This window comes from Salminus brasiliensis, chromosome 15 (genome assembly GCF_030463535.1).
Source record: "Salminus brasiliensis chromosome 15, fSalBra1.hap2, whole genome shotgun sequence".
Lineage (NCBI taxonomy): Eukaryota > Metazoa > Chordata > Actinopteri > Characiformes > Bryconidae > Salminus > Salminus brasiliensis.
Window position 1 is genome coordinate 9,234,124 of NC_132892.1, and position 18,721 is coordinate 9,252,844.

At 41.5% G+C, this 18,721-nt stretch overlaps 4 protein-coding genes across 4 annotated transcripts in view; 2 read left to right on the forward strand and 2 right to left on the reverse strand.

Moving 5' to 3' along the window:
* On the reverse strand, positions 1 to 3,351 carry txnl4b (thioredoxin-like 4B). The gene is made up of 4 exons (XM_072657730.1): positions 3,274 to 3,351; positions 2,064 to 2,328; positions 1,243 to 1,394; positions 1 to 1,026 (listed from the first exon to the last, which is right to left on the reverse strand). Exons 1-4 carry the CDS (start codon positions 3,318 to 3,320, stop codon positions 861 to 863), a joined length of 630 nt encoding a protein of 209 aa, XP_072513831.1. The 5' UTR covers positions 3,321 to 3,351; the 3' UTR covers positions 1 to 860.
* trmt10c (tRNA methyltransferase 10C, mitochondrial RNase P subunit) lies at positions 3,179 to 5,617 on the forward strand. The gene has a single exon (XM_072657728.1). It carries the CDS (start codon positions 3,405 to 3,407, stop codon positions 4,767 to 4,769), a length of 1,365 nt encoding a protein of 454 aa, XP_072513829.1. The 5' UTR covers positions 3,179 to 3,404; the 3' UTR covers positions 4,770 to 5,617.
* Positions 5,611 to 11,200, reverse strand: blzf1 (basic leucine zipper nuclear factor 1). The gene is made up of 7 exons (XM_072657729.1): positions 11,096 to 11,200; positions 10,270 to 10,382; positions 9,675 to 10,114; positions 8,683 to 8,882; positions 7,545 to 7,673; positions 7,187 to 7,415; positions 5,611 to 6,773 (listed from the first exon to the last, which is right to left on the reverse strand). Exons 2-7 carry the CDS (start codon positions 10,292 to 10,294, stop codon positions 6,588 to 6,590), a joined length of 1,209 nt encoding a protein of 402 aa, XP_072513830.1. The 5' UTR covers positions 10,295 to 10,382; positions 11,096 to 11,200; the 3' UTR covers positions 5,611 to 6,587.
* Positions 11,194 to 18,721, forward strand: part of ercc5 (excision repair cross-complementation group 5) — a 17,444-nt gene continuing 9,916 nt past the window's right edge. Inside the window, exons 1-8 of the mRNA XM_072657731.1 lie at positions 11,194 to 11,659; positions 12,755 to 12,930; positions 14,622 to 14,737; positions 14,979 to 15,080; positions 15,688 to 15,748; positions 15,862 to 16,005; positions 16,780 to 16,981; positions 17,513 to 18,559. Of these exons, the coding sequence (XP_072513832.1) occupies positions 11,572 to 11,659; positions 12,755 to 12,930; positions 14,622 to 14,737; positions 14,979 to 15,080; positions 15,688 to 15,748; positions 15,862 to 16,005; positions 16,780 to 16,981; positions 17,513 to 18,559 (1,936 nt within the window). The 5' untranslated portion in view covers positions 11,194 to 11,571. The remainder of the gene's footprint in view (positions 11,660 to 12,754; positions 12,931 to 14,621; positions 14,738 to 14,978; positions 15,081 to 15,687; positions 15,749 to 15,861; positions 16,006 to 16,779; positions 16,982 to 17,512; positions 18,560 to 18,721) is intronic.

Here is an 18,721-nt window from a genome sequence, read left to right on the forward strand (position 1 = left end):
TTATTACAAACATTTATTAGAAAATGAAACAAAGGCACCATATGATAAGGGAGGGGAAATATAATAATTGCAGCTAGATTTACATGTAAACCATGCTGCTATCTGCTTTCAGAAAAAAGAAAACGCCTAACAATTTCCATAGGAAACAAGCTGAATGGGTTTGATATCTACTGGTTGTATAATTACAACCTGGCACAACTGAGCACAAGAGTTCTTTGTACAGAACTATAGACTTACACTCAATTATACACTGGGCAACAAGTGAACAGTCTGTCAAGGGCCAGCTTGTGATGGCCAGACCACTGGGTCAGAGCACCTCCAAAACACCAGGCAGGTCTGGTGGGGCCTTAAACCCTTTTAGTCCACTTTTAGTCCACTCTGCAGGGACTAGACCAGCTGTGTTTGTGCATTCACCCCTGGATCAGCTGTGGGTGCCACAACGTAGCTGAATGCATTCATGAGAATTGGTGTCCACAAACAATTGGACATACAGTGTATATTAGGGGACATAGAGTTCTCTTACTGTTTAATTAAGGAGGTCTTTTTGCAACACTGTGTTAAAACTAACCCTGGCATGCATGGAGACTGTACATAGAGCCTGACTAGAGTTATTTACAGGCTAAAATGGCACTAGGTTTGGGCACATACAGGAAATAATTATAATACAGAAGAGAATTATATGACCTAAACATACACTATGTCATCAAACGCACTTATGACAAGGAAGTTACTTCAGAGATACAAAAACAGGGTGTGAGACAGGGAGCTGTCCAATGTAGCATGTTGCAGTGGGAGTGCGAGGTTACATTTCATCATGCTTGTTTGTGCCCAGTTTTGCTCTGTTATGGTGACACCAGTATCTAGATATCATGGTAAAGGAGATCATATTTAGGTATGTTTCTTGGATCAATTGGGCTTCGAACGATTAGTTTGCCTCTCATGGCACCACGGTAGATCACCTCAATCAGATCAATGAAGTCTTGCTTGGTTTTAAAAGATCCCACAAACTTGGTGTGGTCAGGAGACCTGTAGGAATACACAGCACAAGGTCAAAAAGAGGTGACAGAAGGCACATAGAAACAGACGCGCCATTAGTTTAGTATATAAAATACATCTAAAAAAATGACCAACAAAGAGAATATTAGTCAACCTTCAGGCACAACATTCAGTCCATTTTATAGCTGGACCTGCAGAATTCATACTTAGGCTCTTATTAAATGGTTAGAAGCCTTTATCACTCACCCATAATCAACCTTCATGTGCTGTCCATTGAAGAAGAAGACAGTTGAAGGAATATAACTGATGTCGAAGTATCGGGTGTAAACCGGTACTTTGTCCACGTCCACAAGATATATTGAAGTCATGTTCTTCAAGTCGTGAGAGGTTTTTGAAAGCTGCCGCATAAAAAGGAGGGCAAGACATCAACTCAGTCGTCTTAATTCAAACACAGACCAAAAAGATCTAACAAAAGAAATTAGAACAGGAGCACTAACAACCTTGACGTCCTGTGCTTATGGTAAGCCTGACACCAGCGATACAAGCATACCATTTCTACTAACGGAAATGATAATTCCAGATATCTCCACTGTAATTCTGAATAACTCCAGTTACAGATGCGGAGTCAAATATAACGGCCACTCAAGGCCTGCTCCATCCTTTACCTTGAAGTTGTAGGTGTTTGTAAGGGTTTGTTTGGGGTTTTTTTTTTATATTAAAAATAGTACATTTAGAGATCTACAATTCAGTAATAATATAATTAATATATAAAAGTATGGTTTTACTAGTCAGAATTACAGGGTTTTACTTCATTTATTTATAGGTAAGAGATTTAATAAAAATCACTGGTAATAATCTGCACATCAGGTATAACAAAACATTTCATATTACTAATTTCATTGTTTCATAGTCTCTAAAACAAGAGTTTCTAGTAGAAAAAAAAAACTTTGAGTTTGAGTTTGTACAAGTACGAGTAAAGACTTGCAGCTCTGGTGTGATCTTAGGCTCAGTCGGGACAGTACAGGGAACAGAGGCTAAGCGAAGCGGCTAACCCCATTAACACCTACAATCTCATCCAGCTGCAGGCAGACAGAATCATCGTCTCTCCCAAACCGCAGCACCAGGACTTTCTCAGCCACGGCTTTGATGGCTTCGTCAATATCTTTCTTACTCGACAATTTAGGGAGAAAGAAGCTCATATTTGCAGAATTTCCTACAGCAACACTGTCAGCTCTTCTTCTTCTTCTTCTTCTGGGTTTAGCTGCAGACTGAGGAGCACGAGCAGCGTTTTGCTGCCCCCTTTCTGCACACCAGCACTGCTTTAGCGGAGATCTGCGAAAGCATCAAATAAACAGAGAGAAAAATACTGAATATTTTTCATTTTGCATAATTAAAAAACTCGTTACCCATTGCATTAGGTTCATTTCTTTTTATAATGAACCAACATTAATAATAATAATAATAATAATAATAATAATAATAATAATAAATATATATATATATATATATATATATATATATATATATATATATATATATATATATCGTTAATTCCAATGCAATTACAAAGTTTTCTTTCTCCTATTACTGTGGATATTGTGGAAGTTTTGTTCCCCCCATATATATAATGTAATGTTTTTACAGTCGTCTGGCCTGGGGCAGGGGGTGTGAATGCAGTGTTATCACAGCCATCAGTCACTGTATAGCGGGTCACCGATCTCATCAGACCATCACTGACACCTACATCATTTAACCCTTCCCCGTTAAACACTAGCTAGCTACATACCCCACAACCTATCATAGCCAATTCACCCTTAACCCCAATATTTCATTTTGTTCGGAGAATAACCACCACAAACACTGCAATTACACATCATAGATGGTACGTATCGATCATTGGGACTCATCAGAGCTCAAATGAAACATTTAATGGCAGATCTTTCCAGTTTAAACAACAAAAAAAATATTTGTCTGCTTAAAATCCACACTAGAATAAAACGACTAGTCAGCAACGGATTACGAGATTATCACGGGTTCGTCATTTCAGGAGTAGTAAGTATTCATATAAGGTGTTATCCTTGCTAATGTACTGAATAGTGGGGAGTCCACGCCGCAGGTGCAGAGTGCGCGGAACGTTTGTCTGATCGCACACGTCTGTGTTTCACTACGGCGGAAATAGAAGATGCGCTGCTTGTCAACGTGACCTCAAAGCGAGCAAGCCTGAGAGAAGTGCTGTGAGGTTTAGTTTTATGGGCTGATGAAGTGAGTAAATCTTACTTTACTGTCGTTTGGGAATCTGATCCGTTTACCAGCTTGCATTTCATCGTCTGTTGTGTTCAGCTGAGCAGTGATCTTCTTTGATGTTAGCACGCAAGCTAGCTAGCTAGCTCCAGTGTGTTGAGAAGCACATGATGTCTCTCAGGTCGCATGTTGTGGGTGTGCTGAGGAGGTGCTGCCGCCGCTGCCCTGAAGCCTCGGCGGCTGTAAAATTTCGTTACTCCGGTTTGCCCACGTCCAGCTTCACTTCCACCCCCCTCTCAGCGCTTACAACCAGCCGATCCCTCAGTACCGGCTGGACCCTGAGGAAAGATGCCCCTCAGTCCAAGGACGTGGAAGCAAGGCCTGAGCTGGACTTGGACGCGTGGAAGTCGGTGATGCGCTCGCAAGCTTTGCAAGATGAGAGACATGAGGATGAGGGTGAAGATGAAGATAAAGGACCCATCCCAGAGGAGGACGGAGAGCTCTCTCCGCTGGAAGCGAGCCGCAGGCTGGTGGAGACGTGGCGCATGGCCGGCAGGTCCGTTCCTGAAGTCATCACGGACGAGCAGCTGAAAATACTGTCTGAGTGTCCCAGCAAGTCATCCAAGAAGAAGTACCTCAAGCACCTGTTTCTCAAGGAGGGCTATAAGAAGGCCGATCGAATGAAGAAGGAGAAAAGGATGGCCGAGAGAGTGGCTATGTTGAAGGAGAAGGCAGATGGAGGTTGTGATGGGGGTGACGGAGAGAGGGAAGGACTCCCCCAGCTGAAAAACACATATCTGATGAAGTTCTGGGATCGCTCAATGGAAACCCTGCTGTGCTGGAGGGCGGCTCAGGCCATGCAGCACGGCCAGCCGCTGGTGTTTGACATGAGCTTCGATCAACACATGACAAGAAAGGGATTGGAGAACACAGTCTCCCAGCTTCTGGAGAGCGAAGGCTGGAACCGCCGGGATGAAGACCCCTTTCACCTGCACTTCTGCAACCTGCAGCCCAACGGCGCCTACCTACCCGAGCTTGTCAAGCGCTGCGGCCAGGAGTCCTGGGAGCGTCTCTTGATCACTGCCACCAGCCAGCAGCACATTGACGTGTTCCCCCACGATCAGCTCGTCTACCTCACTGCCGACTCTCCCAACATTCTCCACACCTTTGATCACAGCAAGGTGTACGTCATCGGTGCCTTTGTGGACCACTCGGTCATGCCTGGAGTTTCCCTGGCCAAGGCCAAGCGCCTCAAGCTGGCCACTGCCCGTTTGCCTCTGGACGAGTACCTGCACTGGGATAAAGGAGGCAAGAACCTGACCTTGAACCAAATGATCCAGATCCTGATGAAGGTCAGGGATACTGGCAGCTGGGAGAAGGCTCTGGAGTTTGTGCCCAAGAGAAAGCACTTGGGCTTCTACCAGCAAACTGGAAAGAGGAATGTTCAAAGTCGAGCCTTCAAAACAACATATGAAAGGCCACAAAAAGACAGAGTCCCACTGTTTGTAAGCAAACCTAGACAGAAAAATTAAGGACCAGAGAACCAGCTTCTAAATCGGAGCACATCTTCGGACAAACCAGATTATGGACTTCTAGGGGAATGTAGTACAGCTATGAGTAGGAAGGACTGGTGGGACAAAGAACAGCCTTTCGATATGCTTTGCTGTTGTTTGTAATAAAAAAAATAAACAATTGTTTACTCTGTGTATTAATAATTAAATTGACAAGAAATGTGTACTTGCTTTTGGTGCAAAAGCTTTCCAAAAATAGGCGAACCTTTAAAAGAAAACGGCAAGGATTGTCAAATGTTCTGCAAAATGAAATCATTGAGGTGTAAACAGTCATGCAGACTGAGATGAGTTGGAGTACTGTGGAGATATGGATCATGCAATGTACACAATACAAATATAGCAGTTTTATTTACTATGCTGAATGACTAGTAAATATGTTTTGTGATGTGGAGTCTCAACGTTAATTTTGCCTGATGTATGTATCCACCATGCATGTGTTTTATACCACTATTGTCTGGAATTACTGTAAAACTCTGGTCGTATATTCATAAGGCCATAACTTCTTAACCATATTTGCCTAATAACATTTCTGAGGTAGCTTGTTGAGGCATTGTTTCAGGCAACCCCACCCCTAAAAATGTTTGTGAAGTTTAGTTCACATCTTGACATTTTAATTATGCGGAAATGTAAAACCAGAGACGTTCCCTTCAAAATGCATCAAGCCCATTCTGTGTTGGGCCACTGCAGGGCCACTTGACCTAATTACTGGCCAATTTCAGACTTGCGAAATATTGATGTATACCAATGTATATTGTGATTTTACTATGATTGTGCTGCAAGTAGTTGTCTCTAATGGTTAAACAGAATGAATAACTCACTTTATTTTGGTCACTGCATTTGACAGAAAACTTGTTTATGAAATGTCTACCAACAGATCTTTACATGGAGAAGCATTTCAGTAGGAATTAAAAAAGAAATGCATATTGCACCTTACAGTACATTCAAAGCTGAGGTGCAACACTATCCGAACCATATCTGAGCTGACACAAATCAGTGCAGATAAACAATTATTATAACACTTCTTTTCTGGTTGCTATTAGAACAGTTCCAGCTTGTCCACACTGATGTGAATCAGTTGCACTGAATAAATTAACACACTATTTATCGTATACAAAATGTATATGATTAACGCACAATACATAAAATGAATGCAACATATAAGACTGACATTGTATATAAAATGTGAAATTCAGACTCATTGCCTCTTTAGAACTAACTCTTGCATTGCACACTGCATAGTCAAGCATCCCCTGTAAGAATCCATCTGTTCATCCTGTTTGAAATTATTCTCCCTCAGCATCTCCATGATTTCTTGTGCAAAGACAGGCAAAATCTCACTCTACCTCAAGAGTCCTGACATTCAAGGTCAGATGAAGAGGCTTTAAAAAAAAAAAATTAATAACCTGAAGACTGCTTTATGTTGCAGAACAGCATCCAGTACAAAGAAAAAAGAAAAGCAAGAGTTCATTTCTGTGCTGGTCAGAACTGCTGGGTGTGCTCTCTCTTTGGTATTCACAAAGAGTTTACATCAAGAATTGTTACAATTGTCCTGATACGTATTGGTAAAGACTGCTGACAGTTAAAAAAAAAAAAAAAAAAAAAAAAAAAAAACTCAGCCCTATTGTCATTACAGTATAGTAGAGGCTTCTCCTCAAAATGATCAATACTGATCTAGACTAAATAAATACCTTCTCTTCTCCAACAATCCAAGAAGCATCAAGGAGGTACAAGGGGAAAGAAGTAGGAGTAACTTAAGCAGAAATGTGATACTAGTTTGTCTCAGAGCACTATGAGCTCTCCAGAGCAGCGTTCACAGCAGTTAAAGGTGATGTTCTCATATCGAGTGTATGGATGGAAGCGTCCGATGCTTTTCTTGTTGGGCAGGAAAGGAGACGTGGTGGGGTCAGGAGCAGCAGGGTCACTTTTGTTGTCTGCGCAGGATACAGGGTCCAGATTCCTGAGTACCTAAATTGGCACAAATAAGCAAAAGAATTTTTTAAAATAACCTGAAATATTACAGCTCCAAAATGGTCACTTTCTACAAGAGCTAAAGGAACATAAATGTTTCTGATATCTGTGCATAAAGACAGGAATATCGTTACATTCTACACATGATTTAATTAGTTTTACAACACTGGGTCAATGGATTCTGTAATTCCACAATATTTTGAACAAATACAATTTTTTTAATCTATTTTACATATTCATAATGATGTTTTTGTTCTACAAAGAAAGCATTACATTTCTTTAATCATATAATCAGACATGAAAAGTAGCACCAGTGTTTACAAGAAAACATCCGTAGTCCAATAGGTAAGGGAAAAAGAGGAGAAAAAAATGATTAGTAGATAATAATCTTTCTAGTCTTTCTACTGTACCTTTTCTGCCATCTTCTCAGCTGGTGTGTTACAGAGTTCTGAAGCCTGGCTGTTCTTCAAAGTTGTGCTGCTGGTGCTGCCACCCACATTTCCCAGCAGGTGGGAATTGATGGCATCAGCCAGTTTGCGATTGGCTACAGCTAGTTCCCCGGTGCTGAGAGGCTGGGCACTGGGGTAGTAGGTTTGCTGCCTACCCCACTGAAGGGAGACTAACAGCTGCTCCAGTGACCTGCCAATCAGACAACACAAAGTGACTGGTTACTATTTAATCCAGACAGCAGAAGCACATTTAAGATCTAACAGCGAATGCTACATTTCTCTGCAAGTTAACAGTGGGAGGAGTTTTTGTGACACTTACCTATGCGTGTGCATCATATCTCTGGAGAATTCCTCCCTCTCAAGCAGCAGGTCCTGAATGGCACTCTGTGCCTCTCTTGTCTGACGCTGAAGAGCAGCTCTGGCGTTGGTCAGTTCCTCTGCCATAACGCTAGATTTCAAATTCAATATGATAATTAGAACAAATTGGATTTGGAAGTGATTGAACACAACCACACCCTTACACTCATCTTTATTACCGTTTATATATTTTTACCTAATAATTTAGAGGGTCATAGAGGGGATGGGGCACAAGACCTTTGAGGGTGTTTGGAGTTGTTTATTATTTTCAGGAGACCTTTTCAGAGACTTTAAGACACTTATAAGATTATTTAATGCACAAGGACTGGTTGATGTGTTTAAAGGAAAATACTGCGACATTAGATAAGAACTAAGTTTATCTTTAAGCTGTGGGGACGGAGCTTAAAAAACATGCTAATTGGACACTGCTGACAGTCACATTGACAAATACATGCCTTAATGAATCATTAGTATTACATTTTTTATGGCCAGTCGTAGATTATTTGTAATAAAAATGTGCAATTAAAAATGAATATGTAATATTTCAAATGAGAAGTCATGTATTTGATCATTTTTTACTGACATTATTTACATGAAGGTATAATGGCTTTGACTAAATCTGTGTAGATTAGGGAAGAGGACACCCAAGAGTGCCCTCACCCCCTTACCCTTATCTTTTTACTTATGTTCTTTCTATCTCGATAATGCAGAATAATTTTTCAAGTAAATTTTAATACTTTTTAAAAACTTTAATTCACGGTCATCTTTTCACATTTTAGATTTTCATTAGGACTGGAAGTTTTATCTTGCTTTTATCATGCTGTGGTAAATGACCTAACAGAGGATTAATTCTCCAAACATTTTCCACTGCAGATTAACTCTCGAATGACATTTTTAGAACCTTAATTTGATGAGTGCAGTCTCCGTTTACAAGCTTCGATCATTTTAAATGTAGTTCTTAAAGACATAAATGGTGGCACCAAATCAACAACAAATCACAATTTGATTGTAAGTCTACCTAGTGGTCAGAAAAGTGGTGATCAATTGATCAACAATGATCAAAGTTATTGTATATCCTTCCTCTGCCACTCAACACTCACCGGCTGGCAAGAAACTTGCTCCTCCAGACATCGCACTGAATACTCATTCGTTCCAACTGCTCAGCCGTGTGGGCGAGACTGCGACCCAGTGCCTCATTCTCCAGTATTAGCTGGTTCTTCTCTCTCGCCAGTCGCTCAAAGTGGTACTGCAAGTCATCGCCTACTGAGGCCACCAACAGTTTCTTCAGCTCCCGGTTTACCTGAAGATAATGAAGAGGTAGTGATTTGTACAAAAGTAGTACAATGTTATATCCCAGTCAACGACAGCAGAGGATGGCAGAGTACTGCTAGGCATTTCAAAAGTATTGAAATTGTAATGTGAAGACCAGACTATACACAAACACTGCTACTTTAACACACATACAGTCTCTAATGCAGAACTGTCGGCTCCCTTGCACTTTAAGGGAAAAGCTTGGCAAGAAATCACATTTACTGCATATCTTGACTATCAACATCAATCAAACTGCATGCCAAAAATCACACACTAGCCTCAGACTGCCTTGAGTGGTTGTGTAATCTTAAACGTATTTGTATATGTGGTTTTTAACAGCAATGTCAAACCCGAAACTGATTTGTTTGATTTTAAGCAGAGTTGACACATTGCTTTGGAGTTGTGTAAATAAAATTGCCACATGACAAACCTTACATCACTTTTTTCCCCACAGATCCTATTTTGCTCAATGAAAATTGAAAGCATATCATAAATAATATGCCATGCTTGCTTTTATCAAAACTTTCAATGCTTATCTACAAAGATTATCTACAAGGAATCTGGGAATACAGGAACACATGAAAACATGGCTTTTTTTGTTCTATATTACAGGGTTGATCAACAATCAGACAGCCGAAGTTACTATGGTACAATGAACTCCTGAATTAACTGTTTCTCTTCAAAATCCAGACAAAAAGATATCACTTAGCTCAAAATTGCGTAGCGTTAACTGTTCTACAGGAACCGTGCACTCCTCTAAAAGGGAACAGAGAGCACTCACCTCTGTCTGAACACGCAGCTGGTTTGAGAGGCCCTCTTTGTCCTGCAGCAACCTGCGCTCAGAGTTCTGGAGCTTCTCCAGGGCGGTCCTGTAGTCCTGCTGCTCCGGGGAGGGCGAGGGAGGCTGGTCCTCACCATGATGGGGAGACCCTCTTTCATCTCCTTTAGTTTCGTGAGCCCCGACTCGGCCACTTCGGCTGATGGCGGCACGGGGCACCACAATCCTCACAGCCTCCACCTCAGTGCAGGCGTCCCTGTTGACTTTTCCTAGATGGAGTACTCCTGGGGAGTGTACTCCTGGGGATGCTGGAGCAGTCTTGGGGAACTGCTTCGGTGAAGCTACCTTCAAGGATGGGGTCTCCGCTGAGATCTCCGGGGCCACCACTGGCTTGTCTGTCTCCATGCCATCGCCAGGGCCGCGGACAGACACGACGGCCAAGCCTGAGAGTACAAAAGATAAACCTTGAGATCGAAAGGATTGTCTCACTCAGCAACATCTGATAAATCTGAATGCGTCTAGTCTGGTTGGGGTTATTTTGACTTTCTCACAGGTATGTAAATAACACAAAGGATGGACAGTATGGAAGATTACTGACCTTTCATGGCTACTTCAACAGACATGGTTGGAGAAGGTTCTTAAAACAGCAGCAGAATCGAGTGGTGCATCAAAGATCCCAGGCAATAGGAGTGTGTATGAATGACTTTAAACCTTCAGAGGATGGAGAAAAAAAAAAGAAACCTCAGTTCAATACAGTATCTTGCAAGTACTCAACAACATGCTCCAGCCTTGAGGAACATGACTGCCAGCTACCTGTAGCTATTAGTACTGGTAGTAAACATAGCTATAAACTTCATACTTATCCTTACATGTATTAAATACCATACTGTCCCGTGTCAGACTGGAAAACTATCCTATAAACTATAGTTTAGGACAGATCAGCTGTACTTATGCTTAAGCACTGAAGTATTATGGAGGGGATCAGTTCAGCTGGAGCGAGCTATCGCTAGCTAGCTAACCAACCCCACTACTATTAAAGTAAGCCTAGCTACAACTCCTACTGATAAAACCAACAGCTACACCCTTTAATACAACCCTTAACAAACTCTCCGACAGTGTTTCTCAATCTCCACTTTTATTAGCTAGCTAGTATTGCCCTGTTTATGGCCTGCTCAGCTAACGCGCTCTGTTTATTATTGTGCTGGCTATCGCTAGCTAACCTATTAGCTAGATAACCCGAGCAAGCTAGCTAGCGACCAGTTCGACGGGCTTTCCGTAAACAAAAGGAAACACCAGCTAGCTAAATGTTCCCACCAAAATAATAAAGAGACTTTAAAGATTCTAAGCGGCCTCAGAAATATCAGGTAATACAACCTGTGCCTACAAACATCACCATTTTAAACCAACTCTGCCACGTAGGATACCTCTCTTGCGGCCATCAGCCGGAGTTTCCCATTTTCCGACTCGAAGCGGAACTACTGTTCACAGAAAATGTTTCCGCCAGACAGCTACGCTAACGGGGCTCAGCTGGGGTGAGCGTGTTGCCCTGCCTTAAACTCTTGCAGTTCGAGAAAATTAGATAATATATATTAGATAAAAGCGCATAGTCGTTTGTTGCACGGTATGAATAAATGAAGGCGCTTAACCCGAGAGAGAGAGAGAGACATAGGAGTGATTGTTTATGCTCGTCTCTCGGTCATTGTTGTTTCCTGCGGCTGCATCTCAAAGGGATCCGTGTTCCCTAAATAGTGCACTACGTAGGGCACAAAACGATGGCCTCAACATCCTAATAGTGCGCTAGGGAGGCCGATTTTGAGCTCTGGGTTTCAGATTGTGGCTGAGAGCTCTTCCACGTTGCTTAGTCTGGCTCTGTTTGTCTCAGACTGATGAGAGGACAGCGATGGGAGTTCACGGGTTGTGGAAGTTGCTGGAGAGCACAGGGAAGCCCATCAACCCAGAAACACTCGAAGGGAAGATCCTAGCAGTCGGTATCCTTTCTCTCTACAGCCCCTGTTCACTCTTGTTCACTGCTTCTTGATGTATGAGAATAAGAGGTGTATATTTCTATATGTCTAAAGAAAGGTAGCATAGCTACCTGGTTTTGGCTCAGTGACATGCTGGTCATTAGCAATTAGTTACTAATTCAAGTTACTTTAGACCATGAGTGCATTAAAAACAGAGGAATAGAGTTTAACAGTCTTCTTCAGTTCAAACTGACAGATACTGGATGTCCTAAGTAGCACCGCTTCAGGACCACAGCTTCAATTCATGTTGATGGTACACTGACAGGGAAAAGGGAGAATTGCCTCTCTGTCATTGCCAGTCCCACCTGGAACTGTGCTGCTGCTGTGTTACTTTGGTGGAGCATGCATGAGCCTGCTCCCGAGAACTGTGTAATGCTGTGTCCCTCAAGCCATATTTGTGTATATTTCTGTAACATTGCCGTACTGCAGCAGTTTGCTTGCTTCTTTCACTTCCAGTGATGGCTGAAATCACTGACAGCATATTGCTTGTCCAGAAATGCATGCAAAAGTGAATTACACTTCCCGACCATACTGCTTTTCAGGCTCTAAAGAAATAATATCTGTCACACTGTGATATCTGTGACATATTTTGAAACACTGGACACATTACCCACATGTCTAAATGACTAAAAAATGGATCTACACATGAATTTGGACCCACATGAATGACTGCTCCCCAATCCCAAAGGGATGCTTGTGTGAAATGCTTTGCAGCCAATGGTGGCCCAGGAAACATAGGCGTGCGTGGACTTGCTGATGCCAATATGATTCTGATATAATGGTTGTAATACTAGTTTTTTAAACGGAATGTACTTTACTTGTGTCAGTATTACACCAAACTAACTTTACGTGTACTTGAGTGTGGGTTTAGGCTACTCTACATACTTGTGATTAGGAAGGCGCAGTTGTTAAAGTATGCAGGACCAAAGACATACTTTTAGCTGTACACCAGTGTAAATGAACAGTAACAGTCTGTTTCAGATGTGTCCAGGCAATGGTGGTCTGTGATTTTTAGTGATGTGTATATATATTGGGCATCCTTGACTTAGTAACTCACAGATATCAGTATCTGGCTCAACCAGGCAGTAAAGGGGGTACGGGATCGGGATGGCAACAGCGTTCAGAATGCCCACCTTCTCACACTGTTTCACCGCCTGTGCAAGTTGCTCTTCTTCCGCATCAGGCCCATCTTTGTGTACGATGGAGATGCACCACTGCTTAAGAAACAAACCCTGGTGAGTGAAAACAGTAAAGACAGACACAGACTCCTTACCAGAAACCTGCACGCGCTCTGTACAGCCCCGCCACTGTATGTGAACAGATGGCATTTAGTTAGTACTAAAAGAATATAGCTCGAATCTTGCAAACATATATAGTGCTGCCAGAGCTGGTATGTCTAATGAAGGTGGCTAGAAGCACAAAAAGGCGTTTCCATGCCACTCTTTTAGAAATGAAAGAACTTTAGTAGATGATGTCCAAACGTTTTGGCTTGGGAGACCTAAAATGTAACGTAGTGGTTTAAGAGCCAACAAGACGAGGCAGTTTAGAAAAAAGAAGGCACAGGTTATTTTTCTATTCTATATATAACATTAAACTATGGGCTGGTTTCCTAGACAAGGATTATGCCCAGTATTAAGCTTAACTGCTGTGTCAATGACAGATTTATTGCCACGAGTGCTTCAGAAATGCTTTTGATTGTTTTGAAGTGGTGTTAAAGCTCAGCGAAAAAATCAAATGAACAGAATTTATTACTTAGCCAAGATACAGCTCTGTACAAAATGAAGAGACCACTTAATTATTTTTCTTAAATTTGCATCTCTACGTGTGTGGCAGCTATTTTATTCCAGCCATTTCATCAAACAAAGCTGGGTTACCTAAATGTGCAGACTAGTGACCGAAAGACTAGTGGAGAGCCTGCCAAGATAGGAAAGCTGTGATTAGCAGTCAAAGTTATTTCACCACAGTGATTTTTGAATACTCTCAAAGTTCAAATATTAGTACTGTGTAGTTCACATTGAAAAAATAACTTCTTTGCATTATAATTATTATAATAACTTCTTTGTATTATTTGAGCAGTTGTCATAATAAATACAAATAAATGCTCTAAATAGTAATATTTTTATTTGTAATTTAGGGAAAATGTTGTCCGGTTTATGAAATACAACGCACATGTTAATTTCCCTAAACACATTGCCTGTAAATAGTAAAACCAGAGAAACTGATCATGTAGGGTGGTCTCTTATTTTTTTTCCAGAGCATCTTTGTACTTCTTTAGTTTACAATCGGAGATGCTAGGCTAATGCTGCTAACAAACACTAAACTTGGACTGTCACCAATTTAACCTATTTTTTTTATTTCAAATCTTTCAGATTAAAAAGGTTTAAAAGTTTTGTACACATAAAAAAAACAATCTAGAAAAATAACATTGCTAAACCTAACATTTAGGCTGCACTAGAAGTGTTACTCAAAATGTTTGCTCCATCGTTCAGCTAAAAAAAATAAATGCGACATTTCTTTTTGTTTTTGCAGACTGAGTTTAGTCGAAGCATGTTCTAATCCACCTTACGTACACCTCTAATCCTCCTCACGTTTTGAGTGAGTTGAGACCTAATCTAGCTTTAGGGTTTGCTAGCAAGGTTAGCCCAGCATCTCCTGCGGCAAATGCCTTTGTTGTGGCATTCCAGCATGTTTCAGGGTAGGTCTTTACCAGTCACACCAACAGAAACACTGATGGCGTTTATACCAATCTACTGTATGATCAGTAATGACCGTGCTGGGTAATGCTCTACTAGTTCGTTTAGTGCTAGTACTTGTAGAGCCAGTACTTGGGAAGCTCATATGTTCTATCTTTACAACATTTAAACTTGAATACAACCGGCTCCTGAAGTAAGCACTAGTTACTACTGGTTAAGTGGTTGTCCCGCAGGCCATCAGGAGACAAAGGAAGGAGGAGATGGTTCGCGAATCCAAGCAGACCAATGAGAAACTCCTGAAGACATTCCTGAAGAGGCAGGCTATCAAAGCTGCACTGGGAAACCAAAGGTCAGGATGTAGAACAAATGTCTGTCTCATGCACTAACAAGTGTGTAAAATACTTCCTTGTTCAAAAGTGTAGATCAATTCTCAATGCAGACATTTCTTGTCATTTCTTGTTGACAGAAATATTAAACTATAATACAAAAAAAAGAAAAATACCCCAAATTATTAATAATTAATATATTTGGCTGGAGAATTTACGCATCTCTTTGTGTTTTTCTTCTTCTTTTTTTTTTTTTTTTTGCAGTCAGGAGACAATTCCCAGTATATCCTCAGTGCGAAGGGACGAGGAAGATGACATGTATGTTTTGCCAGCACTGCCTCCTGTAGAGGAGAAAGAGGGCAGTAGGTAAGAAAACACTGGTCCGTTGTGTAGCTCCCTCTTTCCCTGAATTTGAAGATGCTAAGCTAACATTGCTAACAACTACTGGACTGTCACCAATCTCACCTCTGTAAATACATACCACAAAAAAAATCTCTCAGGCCTATCAAAGCCCTATCCTGAGCCGATGTGGTTTACACCACGTTATGACTTACTTTGTGTGGTTGGTGTGGCGCAGCGGATAACACCACTATATGCCAGTGAGCTACCACACCACATAGGAGGCTGGGGTTTGACAGTGGTCTGGGTGACTATGCTGTGCTACACCAATAGGGGTTCTTGGGCAAGACTCCTAACTTTACATTGGCCATGTGGGGGGCAACCTTGTAAGTTGCTCTAGATAAGCATGTCAGCTTAATGCCATGCATATAATATAAAAATACATATTCAGTATACTTTAGTTTATAGTGTTAGCTTAGCATATCCCGTTGTAAACTAAAGAAACAAACGACATGTACCCAACATTTCCTGGCAAATCGACTGCATCTATAGAAAGTAATAAATCATGTTTATTTGTTTTTTCACCAAACTGCTCCTTTAACTTTAATGCATTATAACTCTCACTTCATCTTAGCTCTGATGATGAAATGGACCGAGAAAGGGAAGAGGTGCCAGAAGCTTTTCTCCAAATTCAGGTAAGACTAAGCAGTGAAATCTAGTCTGATTGATGAAAGTCCTGGAAACTGGTTTAGTATAATAATGACCTTCTCTTGTCCAATATTGTGTATATGATGAATTGTCTTTGCAGGACGAGTTCTATGCCGATCCCAATTCCGTAGACATAAACTCGGAGGAGTTTTCCCTCTTATCACCAGAGATTAAACATGAGATCCTGAAAGAGATGAAGGAGTTTGCCAAGAGAAGACGCACTATGTACCACAAACCACCTGAGGTACTGCTGGCATCCAAATATGACAACCGATTGAGCATTACACAGTTATAGTCATAACTATATGACTATATTGACAAACATCTGTCCACTCAGCCATGACTTTAAAACTACGGTCTAATATTGTATAGCTCTCTCCTGTGCCACTAAAATAACTACGCACCAAGAGTGGCGCCAAGCAGCAGATTCTTTGAGTCCTGTAAGTTGTGAGACACATCATGGGCACCCATGACCCTGTATAAGCCTGTTGCCAGTTCACCAGTTGCCTAGCCTTGGGCCACTTTTGGTAGGTACTGACTTAATACTAGGAACACCCCCACAGAACCTGGTGTTTTGGCTCTTATCAGAGTTGCTCATATCCTTATGTTTGCCCATTTCTTCAGCTTTTAACATATCAACTTCAATAACTAATATACCTATATATTTTCCACCCTTCGACATTGAGCAAGATATTTTCGTTTACTTCATTATAATTAGTATTGTAAAATATGGTCAAATAAAATAATAATATAATAAAAATATTGTACCATATGATAATATTTTAATATTATGGCTGATTAGTGTAATTGTTTAAAGCGATTATGTGCTGATATCGACTATTTCAATATCATCGCTCATCCCAAAACAATATCTTCTAGTTTCCAAATCACAATATGTCTACAAAGTGTAGCTTAATAACAAGTAGTGATATTCAGGTTATTCCATACTTCTGAATAATGGCATACATGCTCCCTAGTACTGGCTCTAATGCTAACTTTGGCCTTGCTCTCTCTGCAGAAGTCAAGGGACTTCTCTCAATACCAGCTGGCAGGGCTGCTGCAGCGGAATAAACTGAACCAGCGTCTGGAGGGAGTAGAGAAGGAGATGAGCCAGCGGAGCTGTGGAGCCATAGAGGAGCAGTACAGTCAGGGCAAAGAACACAGCGTTGAGACCCAGCGCCTCGTCTCTGAGGACTCCTCACACTATATCCTAATCAAAGGTCAGAACACTGCTGTTCATCACTTTTTGGGGATTGTTGGATAAAAACAAATCTAGACATTTTTTCACAAGATGTAAAAATTAAGCCAAGACCTGTATTGATCAAACTACGTCAAGCTTATGTGATCTGGAGAGTAGTTGGTGTGCACATACCTGTCAGTGTGCTACCACACCATGTGGGATAGGCTGTGTGAGTATGCTGCACTACACCAATAAGAGTCCTTGGGCAAGACTCCTAACACTGCATTTCAGAAAATGTAATATTTCCCAGCATCAACTACACATTCTGCTCAATAAATACATCATCAAATATCAATTTGAAATATCAGCTAAATATAAACGTCTGTCCAATGCCTCCTTACATTGATCAGCCATAACATTAAAACCACCTGCCTAATATTGTGTAGCTCCCTCTTGCACCGCTACATCAGCTATGACCCATCAAGCCACATTGCAGTGCTTTGCCTGCTCCCAACACACTTGATGCAAATAATGAACTAATCAGCTCATTAACTTTGCTGTACATCTACAGGGGCCCAAAAGGCTGTAAAAGGTCCTGAAAACCAGCCAGCTGCAAATCCATGGTCTAGTGGTCCGTGGTCAAGACAAGGGAAGCCCAAGGGAAGGCCTGAGCCCCTTTGGCGGCCAGTATCGGATGACATCCGTGAGGCAAATGACTCTCCTTTTCCATCTTCTTCATCTACAAATCCAAAACCAGCACCCACTGTCGAACCATCAGATGGAGCTCCCCCTTCACCACGAACCCTTCAAGCCATTCAGGCAGCCATGATGGACACTAGCTCTGATGAAGATGAAGGGGTCTCCAAGAAAACTGTCTCAAGAAGCAAAACAACAAGTTCTCAAGATGACAATGGAGATGTGTCCCCTCGCACTCTAGAAGCCATTCAAAGAGCCATGATTGAGGAGGGTGACACAGGATCTAAAGATGAGAAAACTCAACAGAGGAAATATGTCATAGTCACCAGCTCTGACGAAGATGAAGAGGTCACCAAGAAGGCTGTCCAGAGAAGCAGAACAACAAGTTCTCAAGATGAAAATGGGGGGGTATCCCCTCGCACTCTAGAAACCATTCAAAGAGCCATGATTGAGGAGGGCGACACAGGATCTAATAAGGAAAAAACTCAACAGAAGAAGTGTTTCATACTCACCAGCTCTGATGAAGATGAGGATGGGGGGCAAAGCACAGCAAACATTTTGTCTGAGGCCCAGGAAGAAGGTGGAGGTGGAGTTTCTCCACAAACCTTGCTGGCCATTCAGAGATCCTTGGGTGAAAGTAGCAGTCAACACATGGAGCCGCTGGGTCATTCACCCAGCTCTGAAGGGGAAGAAATAGAGAAAGTGGTTGGAATGAGAAGCAAGGCTTTCAGATCTGCTGTGTTGAGTCCAGGGGAAGAATGCAGGGAAGAGGAAAAGAAAGGTAGTCTAGGAGATGCCCGAAGAGCAGATTTTCACTTTTCAGATGAGAAGGTGTCTTCAGATGTTAACATAAGTGAGGCGAAGGTGGAGGGAAATGGGCAAAGCATGATAAAGAGTGAGGAGGAGAACAGCAGCTCTGAAGGTATGAAAGCCTGAACAGTTTTCACATATTAAATGGACTAAGTGACACAAGAAAAGTTAAGAGTTAAAGACATTATAGTAGCTGACACATGGAATATCAATTAATGAATACACAATATGGACAAAAGTTTTGGGACACCTGCTCATTTATTGTTTTATTTAT

Coding starts and splice junctions, on each gene's coding strand:
- txnl4b (XM_072657730.1), bottom strand. CDS start 3,320: ATGAAATGCAAGCTGGTAAACGGATCAGATTCCCAAACGACAGTAAA. Junction 1,395..2,063: donor GCCTGCAGCTGGATGAGATT/GTAGGTGTTAAT, acceptor TTTATGCGGCAG/CTTTCAAAAACCTCTCACGA. Junction 1,027..1,242: donor CACATGAAGGTTGATTATGG/GTGAGTGATAAA, acceptor GTATTCCTACAG/GTCTCCTGACCACACCAAGT.
- blzf1 (XM_072657729.1), bottom strand. CDS start 10,294: ATGTCTGTTGAAGTAGCCATGAAAG. Junction 10,115..10,269: donor TGTTGAAGTAGCCATGAAAG/GTCAGTAATCTT, acceptor TTGTACTCTCAG/GCTTGGCCGTCGTGTCTGTC. Junction 8,883..9,674: donor AGCTGCGTGTTCAGACAGAG/GTGAGTGCTCTC, acceptor CATTATCTTCAG/GTAAACCGGGAGCTGAAGAA.
- trmt10c (XM_072657728.1), top strand. CDS start 3,405: ATGATGTCTCTCAGGTCGCATGTTGTGGGTGTGCTGAGGAGGTGCTGC.